Source organism: Lonchura striata, chromosome 14 (genome assembly GCF_050655825.1).
Source record: "Lonchura striata isolate lonStrDom1 chromosome 14, ASM5065582v1, whole genome shotgun sequence".
NCBI classification, from domain to species: domain Eukaryota; kingdom Metazoa; phylum Chordata; class Aves; order Passeriformes; family Estrildidae; genus Lonchura; species Lonchura striata.
This window is the reverse complement of record NC_140716.1, coordinates 15765393-15785440: the sequence shown is the minus strand read 5'-3', so window position 1 is coordinate 15785440 and position 20048 is coordinate 15765393. Positions and strand designations below refer to the sequence as shown.

Here is a 20048-nt window from a genome sequence, read left to right as displayed (position 1 = left end):
TGTAAATTGGCAGCAACTTCAGCAGCACAGCAAGGATTGCAGATGTGGGAAAGGGCTGGGAAAAGGAGGCAGCCCACAAGAGAGGGTTCAAAGGGGTTGTTGCAAACTCAGAAGGTGAGCTGACCCTGTAGGAGTTGTGCAGAAGGGGTGCAGAATGTCAGGTAGCTGGGTCGTTCTCTGCCTCTGGGTGCAGTGTGGTTTTGTTTCTCTTCCTACACCACATTTTAAAATTTCAGAAATGTGTAAGACTTTAAATAATTTGAATGACTCATTCTTTCAAACCAGTCTTGTGCTGTAGGAGAGACAGATTCAATAGCAGTTGAACTCAGGGGCTGGGAGGCTTTGTTATAGAATGTGCCATTATTATTGGAAGAAAGTACATCCAGCTGAAATGAAGAAACAAAGACATAAGGTAGTGTTAAGTGTTTGATGCTAGGGGATAGAATTACAGAAATACAGGAAATGAGCAGTATTTTTGGAAAGTGATAGATGATCCCAGTGTTGTATAGACATGAGCTGAGAAAGCATAGTGAGGGCCAGGCAGGATTAGCAGGTCTTATTCCTTCTCTGTCTCCTGCAGTAGCATTTAAAGGTTTTTTGGTTTTCCCTACTGAAGGATGAGATCCTGAGGAGGAGGCAGGTTTTTTCTTTCAAGAATCTGTGACTTTAAGTATTTTCAACTGCTATGGTTTTTCTTTTTCCTTGGCTCTTTCCTGTCCTTCCTCTCTACAACTGCTTTATGGGCTGTGTTTGTTTTGCAAATGTGTTTGGTCAGTGGAGGGATAGCAGCAGTGCTGCTGTTAGTGCACACTGCAAAGAGCAGAGCCTCTTTGAGGGTTTCACATGCACCAGTTGTCTTTGGTTAGCATTAGAGAATACTAGAATCACAGACTGATTTGGCTTGGAAGGGATCTTAAATATCAATTAGTTCCCCCCTGCCACAGGCAGGGACACTTCCCAGTATCCCAGGTTGCTCCAAACCCTATCCAACCTGGCCTTGGACATTTCCAGGGCTCCAGGGGCAGCCCCAGCCTCAGCTGTGCTTAGTTCTGAAGCTCTGTTGAGCCTCCAAGGGGTTTATCCTGCACGTGTTACCAGATCTGTCACCAAGTGCTGCTGAAGCCCTTCCTCAGGAGGTGCCACATGGAGACACTCAACTCCGGAGCTTTAGGGGTGTTCCCCATCTAAAACAGAAATAACATTAGTCTTGGTAAGAGGGACGACACCAGCAGTGGTGTGGAGGAATGTCCTGCCTCTTCCAGTCCTTCTGAGGGGTTTGGCAGCATGTAAGTGGTGACAGAGCATGCCAGCCTGTGCCCTGCTGCTGTGACTGTCCATGGCACACTCCCAGCCCTGGGAAAAGGGCAGGAGGAGCTCCCTGGGCCAGGAGCACATGTTGGGGTTTGGAGAGGCAAACCCTGATGAGCCATAAGAGAATTTCATCAAAGAGCAGTTTAAGATGGTAAATGTTGAAGTGGGAGGAAAACTCCCAGCCCCCTCTGAAGATGACAAATTTGCTGTTGATGTTCTTCTCTAAATGAGCTTTCTGTGCACTCCAGAGAGCAGGTTACTTGATTAAAATTGTGTGTGAGTCAAACCCGAAGCATTAACACCTGATTCAGCAAGTTGTGCCAGTCTAGAGTTCTAGAAAGAGCACTGGTGCTGCAAAATTCTGGGACAGCGCTCTTGGATTTTAGGGGAGCTACTAGGGAGAAGCTGTATGTCCACACACATTTTTTAATTTTTAAATTCTTTTACCCAAATCATTCTCTCCCTGAGCTACAGAATTCAGTATGAGCTTGTGATTTCCAGCTGAAGCTTTGCTGAGAGATTTTGTCCGCTTCTGCTAAATCTGAAAGGAGTGGTTTTGGGTTCCACAAGCATGCAGAGCACACTGAGGATGCTGGATGTGGGAGCTGCAGGATGCAGAGGGCTCCTCCAGACTGTCCCAGGGTGTCTAATTATCAGCACACTGTAAGCAGAGAGTGGGAAATGCTTTAATAGCCTTATGAATGCCAGGAGAAGGAGCCAACAGGGATTTTTTTTGTGGGCAGGCAGCCAGTTCATGGCTGTGCATTTCCAGTCCTAAGTCCTGTCTCCATTGTGGAGTCACTAAGAGGCTGCAGCAGATGATGGATCTGACACCAGGGCTTGTCACTTGTTATCTGTAAAACACTTGCTCGTGAGCTTGGTTTTGTATGTCTGTGCTCTCTGCAGCAAGGCCTTTTGTTCTTGTGGATTATGGTTGATTTTTTTAAGCATGTTCACTGGGACTGGATCAGATGACATCTGGTTTCACCGGCAGCTTCCTAGTCCTCCTTCACATACACTAATAACAACCTCACAAAAGAAAAACCCTACCATTCACCATGCATATTGAGTACTATTTTTGCAACCACTAACCAGAAGAAAAGATCTATCATCCTGTGGAGAAAGAAGGGGTTTAGCATTTTAATCAAGAAAAATCTATGGCTTATTAATTAATCTGAGCTTAGTTAGACAGAAGAGGGCAAGAAGCAGCCTGCCCCATGTGCCAGGGAACAAAGAACTGGGAATGGGAGGGGGAAAAAATTAAAACGGGAGTTTTGAACTGTAATTTCACAAGGTGAAAGTTTACAGTAGTGGGTTAGTTAGGCACACAAATGAAGACGTTTGACTTATTTTTATCCAGAAAAGGAAAGATAACCAGTGGATCAGGAGTTTGGATAAGAAAAAGTAACTAGAAGCAAGATGTGAGTCAGTGGAGGAGCATGGCCTTGGAAAAAAGCTTGTCTGGAGAACTCCCCCCTGGTTTCTGAGAACACAAGCTCCCAGATGTGCTCAGGCTGCTGCTAGGTTTATCTTCAGTCCTTCCATGTTGTAGAGGGAAACAATTTGTCTGTCTCATTTGAGGTCCAGCTTGAAAGAAAGACTCCAGGAGGCCTAAGGTGCGTGTGCAGCTCAGCAGGACTCAGGTGGCACTGGGGGTACATTCCCTCTCAAGCAGCTCTGCAGCACCTCAGCTTCTTTCCCCTGTCCCAAAACCTGTGTGCCACAGCTGTTTGCTCAGCTGGCACAGCCTCGCAGCTTTGCGATTTGCAAATGTGTTTACTGAGGATCTCCCCCTTGGGGGTTTTGTTTTCCTGCTCCAGGCTCTGAAGTTCAGAACACACAGCAGTTTTCTCCTGAGCTGAAGCCTCTTGGAGGACGTGTTAGCATTAGACCTTGCTTTTGGAATTGTTGGGCAGCTGAGTGCTGTCATGCAAGGTGAAGGCATCTGCAGCTCTTGCTGCCTCCAGGAAGGGAGTTCTGGGTACCAACCAGGCATAGGAGAGAGCACAGGAATCAGAGAATCATTTAGGTTGAAAAGATCTTTAAGAACTTCTAGTCCAAATGTTCCCCCACTGCCAAGACCACCACTTCACCATGTCTACACATCTTTTAAATCCCCTCAGGGATGACTCAACAAAAAAAAAAACACCACCTTTAAAAACTTACTGAAACTATAAATAGTGCTTTAATTATAATATTGTGCTGACTGTGTAATGGGATAGAATTCAAATGGTTGGATACTGGATGCAGGGATGAATCAGACAGTATTTTTTGTATTTAAGCAAGCTTGGGCATATAAATTTAAACATAACCACATGTTTCTGTGACCATTCCAGGCTTACTTTTAGGGTCATTATGAAATTCAGTGTGTTTGCCAATATCCTTTCAATTATTTTTAGTCTTAAATACCTGATATTATCTCAGTTTTAAATGGTGTTTGTTGTTAAAATGGTTTTTAATGGTGTGTTATGCTGTTCTGGAGTCTTCTTGAGGGTGACAGAGCTCTTGGCAGAGATCCTGCTGTCCTTGCAAGAGCAAATTTACCAGATTTCATGGAGTTGTTTGACTGAACAAAGCATTAGTGATTTGAATCATGTGTGATTCCATCTCCCTTCCTCCTACCAGCAGGAGCACCACGGTGTCCATTCGTAGGGAGGAGTTCAGGGTCTTGCTTATGACAATGCAAACAGCATTATTTGGGCTTTGGGCTTTTAATTAGGTTGGAGTTTTTGTTTTGTTTTGTTGGTGGTTTTTTTTTTTTGTTTTGTTTTGTTGTTTTGGTTTTTTTTTCTTTTTAAGAACAAATTACAGTAAAATAGCTTATTTCTGTGTATTAGGTGCATTTCTTATCTGTGAGCCTTAAAACCACTATGCCTGGTGCACGAGTCACTGGGCTCCACTGGTGCCTGCCCAGCTCCCTGGGCAGCACTGGGAGTACCCACAGCTCCTTCTCCAAGAGCAGAAGAGAGTATCAACAAAGCTGCTGGGGATCTCTTCTCCCAGTTTCAGCCTTTCCTGTCTCTGGATCCCAGCAGCCTCCCAGCACTGCGTGTGCTGCGTGCCCGCTCTGCCCCGAGCTGGAGGTGGCAGCTCTGAGCCAGCTCAGCCCTGGTGCTGGGAAGGAGCGTGGCTGTGCCTGGGGTGATGCAATGATCCTTTTCCATCTGCTCCCATCCATCTCTGAATCCACAGGAAAGCATCCTCCTTGTGAGACACGTGAATCCCTCCTTGGGAGCCCCCTCCCTGGTCTGGAAGTTCCTCTGGAATGCTGTGCCTGGCGTTCTCCCCGTGCCCATGGCCCAGAGGGGCTCCCACTGAGTGTAAAGCCATGGGCCCAAAATAGCTCGGAGATGTCACCCAGCAACTTGTCTCTGTTGCCAAAGTCTTTGTTGGAGTGGATCAAGGTGACACTTGGCTGCTATTTTCAGCCCCACACTTCCTGATGGCTGTTAGTGCTTTATTCCCCTGCTTTGATTATTTATTTATTTCCCTTTTGCTGAATCATAGACCTGGAAAATACTTCTTAGGTCACTGAGGATCCAAGAATGTGCCTCCTGATTTATTTTCCTCCCTGTTTTCCAGCTTTACTTGGCACGAGGCAGCTTAAAATGGACTATGAGATGCCACCTGTGCTTCTTTAATGACACTTTCCTGCTGTGTTTCTTCCCTGCTCTTTATCTTAAAATTAATGGAGCTGCTCACAGTTTAACACTGGCTTTGCCAGGGTTTTTTTCCACACTCAGTTGTGGTTGTTGGTGCCATATTCACCTGCTCTCATTTCTCTGCAGCTCTTCATTCATGGTGGGGGACAATAAATTGTTATTCAGTACTTCCTATCCCAGTGGGAAATCTAATCTATCATGTGGCTTTTGCATGAACCGTACCAGATTTTCATCATGAAAAATGGTCAGGCACTAGCACAGGCTGTCCAGGGCAGTGGTGGAGTCACCATCCCCAGAGGGATTTTTAAAATGTGTGAATATGGCACCTGGGAACATGGTTTAGTGGTGACCACGGTGCTGCTGGGTTAGTGGCTGGAACTGATGATCTTCCAACCTTAACAATTCCGTGATTCTGTATTAGCCAAATAAAGGCAGAATTATTAATTTTCTCACAGAGACAAAGGAAAAGACCCTTGTGAGGATTTCTAAGTTATTACAAACTGCTGAGGTTTGTTGATTTTTCCAGTTTCTCTGTCAATGCCTGTGATCTGCTGGCATTTGATTTTTAACTGAGTGAGGGTCACTTGTTGAGAGCATAGTTCTCTGTGTGAGAAGGCTTCAGGGCTCCCAGTTTCTGGATTTCCACAACCTAGAACCCAGTTTTGAGCTCTGTGTCCCAAAAATGAGCAGTGAGGTGGGCACAAGTGAGTATTACTTCTTTGACTCATGCAGGGACATATGCGAATTGTCTAACAGTGGTTATCTTTGATTATCTTTGCCCACAGATGTTCCTGCAAGATATGTAGTTTTCTGTTCTTGTTTCCAGCCCCATTACCTTCTAGATCTGGATAAAATAAGGCATAATTCCTTCATATACAAAATTCCCCTCTGCAGTGGTTTAGCTCCAGGAGGGAGTGTGTTCACCCTGAGCACAGCAGGACCTGGAGCTGTAAGCAGAGCAGGTGGCACCACAAGGGGGTCTGTGCATCCTGGCCCTGCCTTCTTTGCTGGAGCACTTCCACGTGGTCTCAGAATTACTTTGGCTCTAGCATCTGCTTTGAGAAGGTGCTGTCAGTGTCTCTGGTCCATAATTATGGACTGAAGGTGCTGTCAGTGTCTCTGGTCACTCACATAATTATGGACTGTGGGACTCCTTCCTCCTGCCACAGCACTGGCCAGTGCTAGAGAACATGGATCTCCTCCTGCGCCTTGCTTATTCTGGGATTCCCTAGTGGTGCTCAGCATCATATTTGATTCTGGCCTTTCTTACTTCAAAACTGGAGAAATTAATCCATTTTAGAGGGATCCTGGCTTCCTCACCCTTCCTTTCTTCCTCATTCCCTTCTAGGAGTCTGGGTTTCTTTTTCAACCACCACCATTCTATCACCCACACAAGCCATTCACCTTCTCTGCTCTTTCCTGTTCCTCTTCTACAGGAATTTCCCCAGTGTTTCCTTCCTCCCTGCAGCTCTGTGCCAGGCTTTGGAGCCTCTCCTCCAGCCAAGGGCAGCAAGCCATGCTCTGGGCAGGGTTCTGGCAGCAGGCAGAGCTCCTGTGCCCCATCTGTCACCCCGAGGACACCTGGGGGTGTCTGTGTGTACAGGGAGTGTCATCCCTCTCTGCCCCTGCAAAGTGACTCATCCAGTGCCAGCTGCACTTTCATCTCCTGTGGGAAGACGGAGGAGGATTCACAAGTCTCTACTTCTGCTGTGAAAATTACACCCTAAGGTTGGTTACAGAAGGAGTGAGGAGGGAAGGAGGGAAGAATCCAGGCAGAGGAGCCTGTCAGCCCCACCAAGGGTGGAAGAGTCAGTGCCCAAAACTATGGACTCACCCATGCAGCCCATTGCACATTTGTGAGTTTATAGAAAACAACCCATAAAATCAGAAAAAGTTGCCTGAATTTGGCCTGTAAATGAAGAAGAGAAAATTCATCCAGCTGCCTTCCACACGAGTGTGAGAAATTTCCTGGTGGTGCCCCTGCCCCAGCCCTAGCCCTGTGCAGGGCTGTCCTGATCCTGCTTTGTCTTTCCAACCAGGAGCAAAGCCAGCATGGCTCTGTGACGTGCACCAGGCTCTGTGCAGGTGATTTCTTTTAAAGCATCTGTGGAGTTGAAGAGGTCCTTGGTTGGACATTGCTGCCCCTGCTGCTTGGAAACACTCTCAGGTGAGCGGTGGCAGTAGGAGCAGTTTGATACATGCACATTTCCTGCAGATGGGTGAGCACCCATGCTTTACCCCTGTGTTACTCCAAGCAGTGGTGGCTGTGAGGGTTGGTCCCAGGAGACACAGGGCTGCTACAGCAGGGTCACCTCAGTACTGCCGAGTCAAATACTCAAAGCCCTCATGCATCAGAGCTGAGACATGAAAATGGGAGTTTTTCTAACCAGTTGGGACTTGTTTTTCTCACCTATTGCTTTTTCAAGGCCAGTCATCGCTCTTCAGCACCACTTAGAAACAGATACAGCTGTCATTCCACAAATGCTGCCAGGTTTTGATGGAAGCCAAGAGTCCTTTCCAATCCTCTGAGTGCAGGCTGGAGGTGTGGGGATGCTGCAGGGGGTACAACCAGCACGGGGGGCTGGAGCTGTGTTTAGGGGTGGCACCACATCACCAGTTTCCTGAGAAAAAGTTAGGGAAGCGGCCCATCGCGAGGCTCATTCTTGGAGTATTTGCTTCCCACTGTCAGCAGCAGCTGAAATATTTCAGCTGATATTTTCCTCAAGGGTTCAGCTCGGGGTAAATTTAAGCCTTGTGGCAGCGTGCGCCGCGCGGGGCGGCTGCGGCGGGGCCGCGACCGTTCCCTGCGAGCTGCAGTCCCAGTTATCGGCAGGGACAGAGCAGGGACACACAGCCATGGCACGGGGCTTGGGCTGCAACAACACGGATTTATTCCTGGGCTCCCAGACAGGACTGAGGGGGTGAACAGAAGTTTTTATACAGCAGCTCAGGAGTAGGGGTGTAGGAAAGTGAACTGAGGAGGATATGGTAGGAGAGGAGTATAAGGTGGGGTAAACAACTTATGAGCCTATCAGGGAAAATGGGGGGAATAATACGAAGTAACAAATGGGGTGTCGAGGGCAACAAGACAGACACAGAACTCTCTGGAGAAAGGGGTAGGGATAGGGAGGATTGACAGCTTGGAAGGGAGGAGGTTAGGGAAGGGCTTGGGAAAAGTGGCAACTGGGAAAGGGAGGGGATTAGGGAGGACAGGGGGCAAACATGGATTCAAAGCAAAACACACAAACACACCACAACATCTCCCCGTTTCTTTTAGAAAAGAGAGGAGAGTTCTGGGGTTCAAAACAAATTAATGAATCTATTATATGACATATCATATACATAATCTATCATATAACATATTTTAGCATATGACAAATTATTACAGCAACATAAAAGAATTCAAAAATAATCAGGAAAAAATGAACTACTCATGACCATAACACATGAGGTAATGATCTTCTTTGCATAAGGAACAAAATATAAAATATACAAAGTCATTGTATATGGAATTAGGGTCAGGAGTAGGAACTACAGCAGAATTATCTTGAAGTAAGACTGGGCTTGAAGCATGAATCAGCGAGGAATCTGGAGGATCTGGATTTCTGGGGTTTCAAAGTGATTTTGGAGGTCACTCCTCCTGTAGGATGTGATCAGTGAATGGAGACGTGGTCTTGCTCATTTTATTTTATGTAACGGTGGGTATTAATTGGACAGAGTGACTCCTCCCTCTGTAATATATAACTTAACAAGCAGTTAATCTTGATACTTTTAAAGTATCAAGAATATAATGAACAATTTTTTAGTCAAGAAATTTAGTTGGAAACATGGGGAAATGGTTAAGCAAAAATCAACAAAGATCATGAAGTTTAAATAAGGTCTAAAGGTAAATTAATGAACTCTTTTTTCCAAAGCGTACTGTGAAAACTTTAGAATAATATGGAAATTAAAAGGAACACTTGGTAGGGTATAATTAAGGAAATGGATGGGGAACTTGGGCAGTCGCTCTTGAATAATTTTGTTCTTATATTAATTCAATTGTTTATTTTTATTTTTATTCGGATGATAGTAGTTTTTTTTTTTACTTTGGACAGTTTATTCCTATGTGACCTTTCCTTTTACAGGTGAAACAAAATTTTTACTTCGATGGGCAAACACTTGCCTCATGTCTCCTTTTTCTATACTTAAAACATGTTTTAAACTGTTATTTTTGGTTCGTTTTTCATTTATCTCAACTGTGGAAGCTTGTAGGTTAATGATCTGGAACGGTTTCCACAAAGGCTTCGAAGGGTCAAGGGCTTTGGGGAGTCTTCCAAAAATTAAATGCCAATTGAATTAGTCATTGATTCAGTTCATAAGAAGAAATCTGATTACTTTGGCGACTGCCACAAGTGTTATGGGGTATCGGTAAGGGGATGGACCTGGGCGCCACCATCCTAGGGAGAGACAAAATGGAGGATTCCAGGTCTGGGTTCCAGCTCCACCTTCCTCCGAAGGAGGTCCCTCTATAAAAGAGGGTGATCTCCCAAGAAGGAGGGTCCCCTGACGGGAGGCCCCATAGGCGATCGTCCCCCCAGAGGAGGAGCCAGAATAAGAAATGGGGATGGTCCAACCCCACCTTCCAACAAAGGGCACTGGCCTCCGACACACAATTCCTGTAGGGGCCTCTGCGGAAGGGTGGGGCTGGCAGGAACTTGGGGCCGGAGAAGAAGGGTCAAGGCAGGAAAGGGGGTTCCAAGCGGCGTGGCCAGTGCCACCTTGGAAAGGAGTGCCGGGTGCACTGCAGTTCCCTCGAGAGCTCTGAACAGTGTCCGGCGGGACGCTTGGGGTGCTGTGGCCAACACCATCCCCAAGGGAGGATAGGGTAGGGCTTTGGGAAGTCCAAGGGACAGAGGGTACAGGGAGCTTCACAGAAGCCACAGGGGAACCTACAGGGGAGGAGCTCGACGCCAGGGGCTTCTTGCATAATACTAGATTCTCCCCTATTCCTATAAACGTGTCATTGTTTGATGGAAAATTGCTGCCCTATTCTTGTCTTTTCTACTCTCTCAGCCCTCGTGGGATACCCCAGCCTTTGGGGGAGAGCCCAGCTTTGGGTAAGAGAGAGACTAGAAAAGCACCCTCCTGATAAGTGGAGGGTACCCTCAGGGGACGCCCCAACCTTTTGGGGAAGAGTGAGGATCCAAGGGAGTGACGGTGAAGATCCCTTCGGATCAGGATGGTGCCCTGTGGTCTCTGCAATCTTGGCCACCAGCTTGTGGAGACTAAACCCACTGGCCGGGAAAATCCCTGCTTCAGCTCATTTACCCCCAGAGCACGGGTGGAGGCGTTTCTGGCCATTCACCCTGGGGATCCAAGGGAGTGCCGGTGGTGATCCCCTCGGATCAGCTTCTTGTCAGGAGGTGCCGGTCCCGGAGTGGTTCTCCATAGGCAGTTCAGGTGCCAACTTCTGTGGTGGAATCACAATAAACTGGGGACGTTATCTTCTTTGGCTGGTCACTTCCAGGGACCTGGGTGTTCCTGCGCCACTGTCTGTCCCTGGTGCAAATGCCTTGCCCTGCAGGGATCTTGATGTTACCTCACCTCCTGTTCAGGGCCTTGGCTCAGCCTAATGTGAGCCATTCAACAAGCCTCTCTCCTCGTCCTGGGATAAATCCACTGCCTTGAGGCACCTGGTAGCCTGGGGTAGAGAGCACCAGCGAGGATGAGAGAGAGTCCTGGAGCCTCAGATCTTCTGCTCGGCTCCTCTTGGAATCCAAGACAGAGCTCGCTGATGTTCTTCATCATAGATGTTCTTTTCCCTTCTTCTTCAGTGAGGCGGGCGCCCCCACAGATTGGCCCATTTATTTTCAAAGACGAAGGTGGGAACCATCCTCTGCTCCCACTTGGAGCAGCGTGTGCCACGCGGGGCGGCTGCGGCGGGGCCGCGACCGTTCCCTGCGAGCTGCAGTCCCAGTTATCGGCAGGGACAGAGCAGGGACACACAGCCATGGCACGGGGCTTGGGCTGCAACAACACGGATTTATTCCTGGGCTCCCAGACAGGACTGAGGGGGTGAACAGAAGTTTTTATACAGCAGCTCAGGAGTAGGGGTGTAGGAAAGTGAACCGAGGAGGATATGGTAGGAGAGGAGTATAAGGTGGGGTAAACAACTTATGAGCCTATCAGGGAAAACGGGGGGAATAATACGAAGTAACAAATGGGGTGTCGAGGGCAACAAGACAGACACAGAACTCTCTGGAGAAAGGGGTAGGGATAGGGAGGATTGACAGCTTGGAAGGGAGGAGGTTAGGGAATGGCTTGGGAAAACTGGCAACTGGGAAAGGGAGGGGATTAGGGAGGAGGACAGGGAGCAAACATGGATTCAAGGCAAAACACGCCACAAGAAAGCCTGAACATTTTCAAGTTTGATATAGCTTCACAAAGCTGAAACTGGAGCTTGTGTTGGGAGGTATCAGCCTTCTGCCCTTGCTCAAAGAGCATTGACTCATGGAGTTCTGCTGCTTTTCCTGCCCTCTAATGAGCAATCAGGAGAGTAAATAACAAAACTCGGTTTGCAGAGCACCGTGTGCTGCAGAACACCATGTGTCTGCCTTAGCTGGAGTTACTTTTCCACTATAGCACTATTTTGTGCTATCTCTGTGCAGAGCCAGAGCCCCTGTGCACAGATCTCTGGTGTCTGAAGCTGCCTGCCTCTGGGCATACCATGGGAATTTTGGGAATTCAGCTGATACCTGATCAACTTCCACTTTTGTTATTTCCAAATGTTATTGAAGAAACTGGGAGCAAGAATGCCAGGAATCTTGCAGACACAACCCCTCTATTTTGGTGGTCACAGGTTGCACAAAGCTTTCCAGGCCAAACTGGAAGAGGGGCAAAGTCTGATCCAAACCAGCTTTATTCTTTCCCAGACTGGCATGACTTCCCTGGGGATGCTGTAGGCAAGAGCAGTGGCCACCGGAAAAGGGAGGCTAATACATCCCCTGTGCAGACTAATGCCTTAACCTCCCCTTTCTTGAGTCAGTCCCATCAGCTCCTCTGGTTCTCCATCTCAGCTTCCACAGAGCCTCCCTCTCACTGCCCAGCTCTGCTTCTCCTGCAGTGTGAATTTTCTTCCTTGTTTTTGGCTTCCTCTCAGTTGATGCAGACACACAGCTGGGCCCCATCAGCTCAGCGGAAGCTCTGACCTGGGAAAGGCTCCAGGTCTTCAGGTTTGCTCCAATAGCTCATTCCTTTCCTCTCCCCTTCAGGAAGACCAATTAAAAGATAAAAACAGTACAGGAGAAGCCAGAGATAGGAATTGCTTGTGCCCTCTCCAGTTTTGGTGCCTCTTTGATCCACTCATGGTAAAGATAGCACGAAAAGTTTTTGCCCTCAAAAAAAAGTCTCTGCTGATGTTCAGAGCTGGGCAGGATGATTTTGTGCTTAACTTTCTCCAGGCTGTGTCCCCCTCCTCCCTGCCCAGGAGCACTGGGTGGCATCACTGGGCTTTGCCACATTCTGCACGTGTGTGGTTCTGTGCTGGAGCAGTGCAGAGCCAACATCACCTACCTGTGCTCAATGCTGATGTTTAAAAATGGTTAATCTTGATGGTCAGGATGTGGGTGGGCACTGCAGGGAAAGGAAGCAGTGCCTGGGGGCCCTGGTGGGTACGGTGCAAGCCCCCGCAGCCCAGCCCTCCTTCCCGGGAGAGCTTCCTGTGGCTCTGCTGATCCCCTCCCGTTCTCAGCCTTTCAGCATCCTGGCCCCCTGGATCTCACCCTGCTGCTGCCCTGCCTGCTCAGCAACCATCTCGAATCCCAAATCTTGCCTCAGCTCCAGCCCCATTCCTGCCAGGTCCCGTGGTTGCTCAGCCTCTGTTCCCCCCAGCTGCCACCAGCATGACCAGTCCATGGGTTCCCAGTGATGCCCCCCCAAGCCTTGTGCCAGGGAACAAAGCTGGAGAGGGTGACACCGGGAGAAAAAGAACCTGGAGGGAGGTGATGGTGTTGGCATTGCCCGCGGAGGAGGCTCAGGGCTCGGGGGCGCGGCTGGAAGCCCCGCTGCCCGTTCCCTCGGGATCGCCCTGCTCCGGGGCTGCGGCAGGGCACGGGGCAGCCGGGACAGCGTCCCCGCCCCAGCGCTGCCTGGCCAGGGTCCGCGCTGGCCAAAACACACGCGAGCCGGACAAACACATGCCAGGAGCGATCCCGGCCGGGCTGCTCCCAGCCCCAAACAGTTAACAGCGGCGAGGCTGGGCCGGTCCTCCCACCGCCGTGAGATCACCGCTGCCGCCGCCAATCCCCGCTGCAATCCTCCTCCAGCCTCGCTCAGTCCGGCAGCGGAGGAGCCGGGAGCCAAAGCTGCGAGTGCGAGCGGCGGCGGCGAGAGCCCGGCCCGTCTGCACCGTGAGCAGCCGGACAAAGTGACCATGTAGGATCCGGATCTTCCCTCCATCGCCGGCACAGCGACTCTCGTCCGTCCAAGACGCGCCTTGCGCTGCTCCTTCCTGGGTTTTCTTGCCAACATGATGGGCTGCAAGTCCAACTCACTCACTTGCCTGCAGGGAGGTAAACCAGGGCTGCCGCTGGCCACAGCCACTGATTCCACGGCCACACTCAACAAACTGGCCCTGGCCACGGGCGGGACCGAGAAATCCTGGTACCGCTGCATCTTCCCCTTCGGCATCGTCTCCGTGGTCATCGGCGTCGCAGCGACGTGCATCACCTTCACCATCAATGGCCCCCAAATGGACATCGCTAAGGTGGTCTCGGTGGCCACCTTGATCTTCGGGGTGGGCCTGCTGGTGGCTGCCTATGTATGCTGGCGGGCCAAGCGGGAGCGGCAGCGCAAGCGGCAGCGCCAGGAGCCCGTCGCCCTGGAGCAGGGAGCCCTATGACCCGGGCTGGGTGCACAGGCTCAGCTCCACCCGGAGCCCCCTGCTCACACACCCCCCTCCGCCAGCAGACGGGTGACAGCACCGGCTTTGTCGCATCCGAGGAGGTCCGGACCCTGCCCGAGGTCAGCTTGCCGTCATTCTCCACCCCGCCCGCGCCAGCGTCCGGCCGTCCCCGCTCCCGGCATGGGGTAGGGGCAGTCCAGCCACGCGAGAAGCTCCCTCCTGTCTGCCTGCCTAGGACCAGCACGGAAAGAGCCCGGAGAGTGGCCAAGGAGGCGGCAGAGTGAGCAAGGAGCAAGTCACCAGACACCAGACCCGCCGTCCCTGCTGTGCACCGCCGGGGATCCGCAGGGAGCGCAGGGCGCTGCTCTGTGCCGGGGAAACCGAGGCAGCCCGGCAACCTCTGCTGGGTGTTGGACGAGTCCAGCATCACTTCTGTCCTCTTGCGGCTTTTCCCTGTGGCGAGGACCCGTGTGGCGCAGGACAGAAGGAGTTTAGGAGATTGCGTGCGGGGAGCAGCCGGGGAGCTGCGTGGCAGGATGAGCGTGGGGGTGCGGGACGCAGCGAACAGCGATGCGTGAGCAGGGCCGGCCTGGCAGGGAGCCCCGGGACAGCGACGGCGACAAGGGCAGGTCGGGAGCGGAGCCTGCCGAGGGGCAGCGGATCTTGGTAGCGGCAGGGGGGAAACGGGGAATGGGGGGCCCAGCCTCGAGCAGGCGGCTGCTCTTAGGGGGTTGCTGGTCGTGGAGGAGAAGTCGGGCTCTCTCCGTGCCCTCGCGGGTGACCCAGCCCGTGGTGCCCCGGGCTCGTGTGCCTGGGATGCCCAGGGATGGGGTGTTCGTGCTGTGAGCTCGCAGCAGCATCCCCCGACTGTGGGAGTCTGACAGCAATGCTGTTGTGGAGAAGGAGCTGGAGGTTCATCCAAAAGGAGCAAATACACTTTTAACAGTTTTTTTTCTTTTTTTTTTTTTTCTTTTTTTTTAAGAAGTCCATGCTCTCATCAAGTCATTACACTAAAAATGAGTGTGAGACCTGGGCACGGGAATCCTCTGTGGCTGCTCCTGTGCCCGGCCGCGGGGGCTGCGGCAGAGCCGGGCTGCTGCCCTGCCCCAGCTGGCCCCGCACCCGCAGGGCCTCCCAAAAGCATCGCCCCTGCTCGGGCCGTGCCGGAGCTGCAGAGGGCAGCTGGAGCCGTCCCCGCACCGCACAGCCCAGCCCAGCCCAGCCCGGCAGCCGAGCCGAGAGCGAGCGCAGCAAAGCCGAGCTTGTGCCTGGGGAGCCGGGCACTGCCGCCTGTGCCATGCCACACGCAGCCCTCCCTGCCCGCAGCTCTCATCCCCGTTGTCTTCATCGTTCTGTGGTGTTCCACAGCCCCGGGAGCTGCTGCTTGTCACAGCAGCCGTGCTCTGAGCCACCACTCTCAGGAGAGTGGGATACCAGGGCACCAGGGCTTGGAGTCCCAGCGCTACAAATCCAGGCTCAAATACCCACAGAGTTTGGAAAGCTTGGACACATTTTCAGCTTCAGATCTGATCAAAGCTTTACTTTTTGGGGGACAGCGTCCCAGAGCCCCGCTCTGTGGCAGGCGATGAGTTTAGCAGACATTGAGCCCAGACTATTCTTTGTAAGCCTGGTCATTGTTTTGAGGTGTTTAAATAGTTCGTGGTTTCAGCCTCTCAGGGTCAGCAAACCAGGGGTTAAAGCCACAGGAGCTCAATGGTGGGTGTGTGGTGTGAGGGATGCTCAGTGATAAGTTCATGTATTGAGGGTTTGAGGTGCCAGCTCAATTTTATTATTATTTTTTTTATTTAATTCTCCTTGCTATAATACTTTAGCAAACACATTTGTGGCTGCCTGTAAACCCCTCTGCTCTCACCTTGCCCATCACCACCACCAGGACCGGGAGTGCTGCTCCTAATCCTGCCCAGACTGATCTCACTTTTCAAGTGCTCAGCACTTCTTCCCCCCATTCCAAAGCAAACCCATCTAAACAGGATGTTGGGATGGGTGTCCAGGTGCACCTGGAAAGCCTTGGAGGCAGCCCAAAATGTCTTGCGTCAGGCCCTATTACATCTCACCCTTCTTTGATCTTGAAATCCAGTTCTCCAGAGCCAAATCATCTCTCCTGCTCCCAGTGAGCTCCCTCAAGGTGGCTCGCAGCAGGACCTGGAGCAGTGGAGCCCATCCCAGAGACAGTTTGGATGAGCTGGAATGCCAGTCCTGCACAGGCCAACATTTTGTTTAGTTTCTGTTAAAAGCTTTAAAGGATTTGAGTTCCACCATGAGAGACACAGCCACAACCACCCCTCCTCTGAGGGTTTACTTCCATGGAGAGACTCTGGCAGATCCCCCACGGACTGCACTGGGTGGGAGCAAGTCCTGGGGGATTTCAGCCCCTTACACAGCCCTGAGTGGGGGTTGTGGCTGCAAGAAGAGATGGCTGGAAAGTTACACCCAGGTCACAAAGAACTTGGAAGGAAGAAGATGAAAGGAGTCACATAGTCAGTCTGGACTCATAGAGCACCTGGGGATCCAGAATTTGCCACAAGCTGAAAGCAGTGGTTCTGTGTTTGCTGGCAAACAGTGCCATCATCGCACCCTCCTCCTCCTCAAGTGGCATCTGGTGCCACTGGTGGTATCACAGATGTGTGGGAGCTGCCTGGCCATAGCTGTTCCCTTCCCTGTGCAAGCTGGAGAGGCTCCAGAGGACACCCCACTGCAGCATCCCACCTGGGCATCCCACCTGGGCATCCCACCTGGGCATCCCAGCCAGCCTGCACACTGGCACTGCTCTGGGGTCCTGGGTGCACACTGCAGCAGTCACCTCTGCTCCAGGTGCCTCAGCCCCACCTCACAGCAGAGCCCAAGGGCAGCTGTCCTGCCCCAGCACTGTTTTGGGGAACGGGGCTCACTGGGAGCCTGTGAGTGGTGTCCAGACCCAGCAGCTGAGCTGGTGGCAGGGAGCTGTTGGTGCACAGACAGATCTGTCTGCCCCAGAGCAGGAAGGTGCCCTGGGGCTGCCTTACCACAGTCTGGGGCTTAGAGACACCTTTCACCCTTTCCAGGGGAACCAAAGCAAAAGTTAATAAACCTGTCAATCTCACTCAACCACCAGTTTGCATCTCCTTTGCCTGGAGCTGCAGCCAGGCCCAGCTGTGCTGCCTCACTGCCCAGAGACCTGCACCCTCCAGAGGCTTCCGTGCCCCTGGCAGGAGTTCATGAGGGAGGAAAGATGGCTCAAAGGCTGTGCAAGGCACCTTCCTCCCAAAGTCATGCTTCAAGATAACCTGCATTGCACCAACAGCCCCCATCAGGGGCTGCTCTTCCAGTGCAGGGAGAACATTCCCTAGGCTAGGGACACTCACCCCCTGTGAGAGCCTCCCCAAGGCTTTCTGCACATACCAACCCATCCCAGCAATGTATTCAGCTGCTGAGACAGCCCTGGGTGCTGTCTGACAGATCCACCCCAGTCCCCTTTCAACTCTGAACAGGATTCAAGGGAAAATGCAAGTTTTTTGGCACCAAAGGGAAGGGTTAAGAATTGTTGCTGTCAGATTGAGAGCAGTTGCAAAAGGGAAACATAAAAATAAAAATATGCATCCCTAAAATAAACCTGACATTCATTTCTTATCTTGGCTGACACGTGGGGCTGCTCCCACTGCCTGGGTTTGGCTGCTGAGGGTGGAGCTCCCACGGAGCCCAGCTGTCCTCGGGGTATCTCCAGTCCTCAGCAGGACCATGGGCACCCCCATTCCCACTTCTTTTATGAAGACTAAAGCCATAAGCCTTTCAGAAGAGCAGTGACAGAGGGACAGCTGGAGAGGGACTGTTTTTCCTGGCAGCTTCAGGATAGCAGCAGGGCTGTTGGAAGAATGGAGGCACCACGTCACATGGGGTGAGGTGGCTGGTGACAGGGGTGCCTGTAGGTCTCCTTGTGACAGGGACATTCCCTGCTCTGCCCTCTCTGCTCTCCCACTGCCATGGCTGGTGTGGCAGGGGAGGGCTTGCCCAGGGGACAGGATTTTGGGCATGCACCTGAGGTCACACACATCATCAGCTGCAGCTATGCCATGTTCCCAGGCGAGGGCAGGTGCTGGGGACCAGCTGTGGCCAGTGGAAGAAGTGACCCAAGCCCTGCACAATCCTGTGCTGTGCTGCACCTGGGCCCCCTAAAAACACGTGTTTCACCTTCCTACACAAGCCCATACAGGCTAAAAACCACACTTAGTTTTGCTGCTTTTCCAGGTGTCAGCTGAGTCTGGAAATTCCCGGGAAAGAGGAGCAAAGAGGCCCCGGACAGCTCAGAGCACTAGTGCAGGCCTCCTTACCCAGCCAGAAGCAGAGAAGATGGTGCAGCCTGGGACATCCATCCCTACCAAAAAATCACCATTCCCTGCACTTCAAAAACACATTCATGTGCCCAGGGATGTGTGGGAACAGCCAAGCCCAGCTACCTGGCTCCCCTCCAAAGCTGTCAGCAAAATAATGAGTAACTCTGAGACAGCTGGGCTGAATTCCTGGCTAATCAACTAATTTATTTACTCCTCTGATAGTTATTCGTTGTGCTGGGACACAAATGGAAATGTTAACAACTTTTTTCCCTATCTGTGCATGGAAAACTCTGTCTTCCCAAGGAGGGACAAGGGACAGGATGCCAGGCACAGGGTGGGCATTGGAAGCAGACCTTTGGGAATATAGAAATGACCAAAGACTGTCTTACCCAGCACTCCCTCCCAGGGGGTTGCTCTAATCTTGGTTTAGGAAGCTCAAAATGGACAATTTTGCAATATTTTTCCAAATAAATGCAAGTTTCCAATGGGCTGTGTGCATGCAGGACTTACTGTCACAGAAACATCCTTGCAGCTGCCCTGGGTCCCTGCTGCAGGGCTGTCCCAGCCAGCTCCAGCTCCTCCTGGGAGCTGTGAACAACTTTCAAAGCTGTCTCAAATGTGGCTATATCTCAAATTTGGTGTCCCCCCAGCAGACAGAGCTGCAGCATTTGGTGGTGCTCCAGCACCAAGTCAGATCCCCATCACTGCTGCAGGGGTAGGGAGGACACCTGGGGGTGAGAACAGACTGCGGGTGGAGGCCACTGCTCATCTCCAAGATGAGACCAGCAGGTCACACCTTCATCAGAGGTTCAGCTCCTCTCACCACTGCTTGCTTGAGCACTGAATTGGGTTTAGATCATCTTCTCCTGGGGGTTTACGTGGATTGAGGGTGATAAGGTTCGGAAGGATTTTGCAAATTGTTTAGTATAAAATGTATCACAGAGAGATGGGGGCTCAGTGCCACCACTGGTGGTGGCCAGAGGCCAAAGCTTGACAGGACACAGGGAATGGCTGCCCACTGTCAGAGCAGGGTTAGATGGGCTATTGGGAAGGAATTGTTCCCTGGGAGGGTGGGCAAGCCCTGGCACAGGGTGCCCAGAGCAGCTGTGGCTGCCCCTGGATCCCTGGAAATGTCCAAGGCCAGATCAGATGGGGATTGGAGCAACCTGGGATAGGGAAAGGTGTCCCTGCCCATGGCAGGGATGGGAATGAGATGAGTTTAAGGTCCCTTCCAAGCCAAACCATTCCATGAATCTCTGTGCCTGCATCTCTGCTCCCTTGGTCCACATTCCCAGTATTGTGACCCAGAACTGTCCCCAGGCTCTCATATGCTCCCACTGAAGTTTCTCAAGCAGTGCTGATCCCTCCCCAGAGCTCTGCTGGGGGCTGGCAGCTCTCTCCCTGTGTCATCACATGCAGGCTCAGTTCAGAGACCACTCCAGAGCCCTGGAAAAGGCCAGCTGTGCTCCCAGCTCAGGGCATCTCCTGCATCACCACGAAATTTATTAACCTTGTTTGTCACCATGACATCAGAGCACATCTGAACTGAACAGTTTATCCTTGCAAAACATAATGGCACTATGTGACATCTTCAGTGCCCAGGAGTAAAGCTCCGGTGACACTGCCTGGAGGTGCCCCAAATGGGCAGTAGAAACAATGGGTTTACCACAAGGCTGAAAAGAAAACCTTTATGCACGTTTTTGCTGGCTGCAAGGTTTTGGAGCAGTGTCTGGAGCCTCATCCATGAGCAGTCATCCTTGGTACAAGCAGCTGCCTGAAGATCATGAAATTCCAGAATGGTTTGGGTTGGAAGGGACCTTAAAACTCATCTCATTCCAACCCCTCCCATGGGACACCTTCCACTTG

At 51.4% G+C, this 20048-nt stretch overlaps 1 protein-coding gene across 1 annotated transcript; it reads left to right on the top strand.

The window, feature by feature from the left end:
- The first annotated feature begins 13235 nt into the window (after positions 1-13235).
- LOC146766097 (transmembrane protein 100-like) lies at positions 13236-18670 on the top strand. The gene has a single exon (XM_085592609.1). The coding sequence runs from the start codon at positions 13480-13482 to the stop codon at positions 13849-13851; it is 372 nt and encodes a 123-aa protein (XP_085448735.1). The 5' UTR covers positions 13236-13479; the 3' UTR covers positions 13852-18670.
- The last annotated feature ends 1378 nt before the right edge of the window (positions 18671-20048 follow it).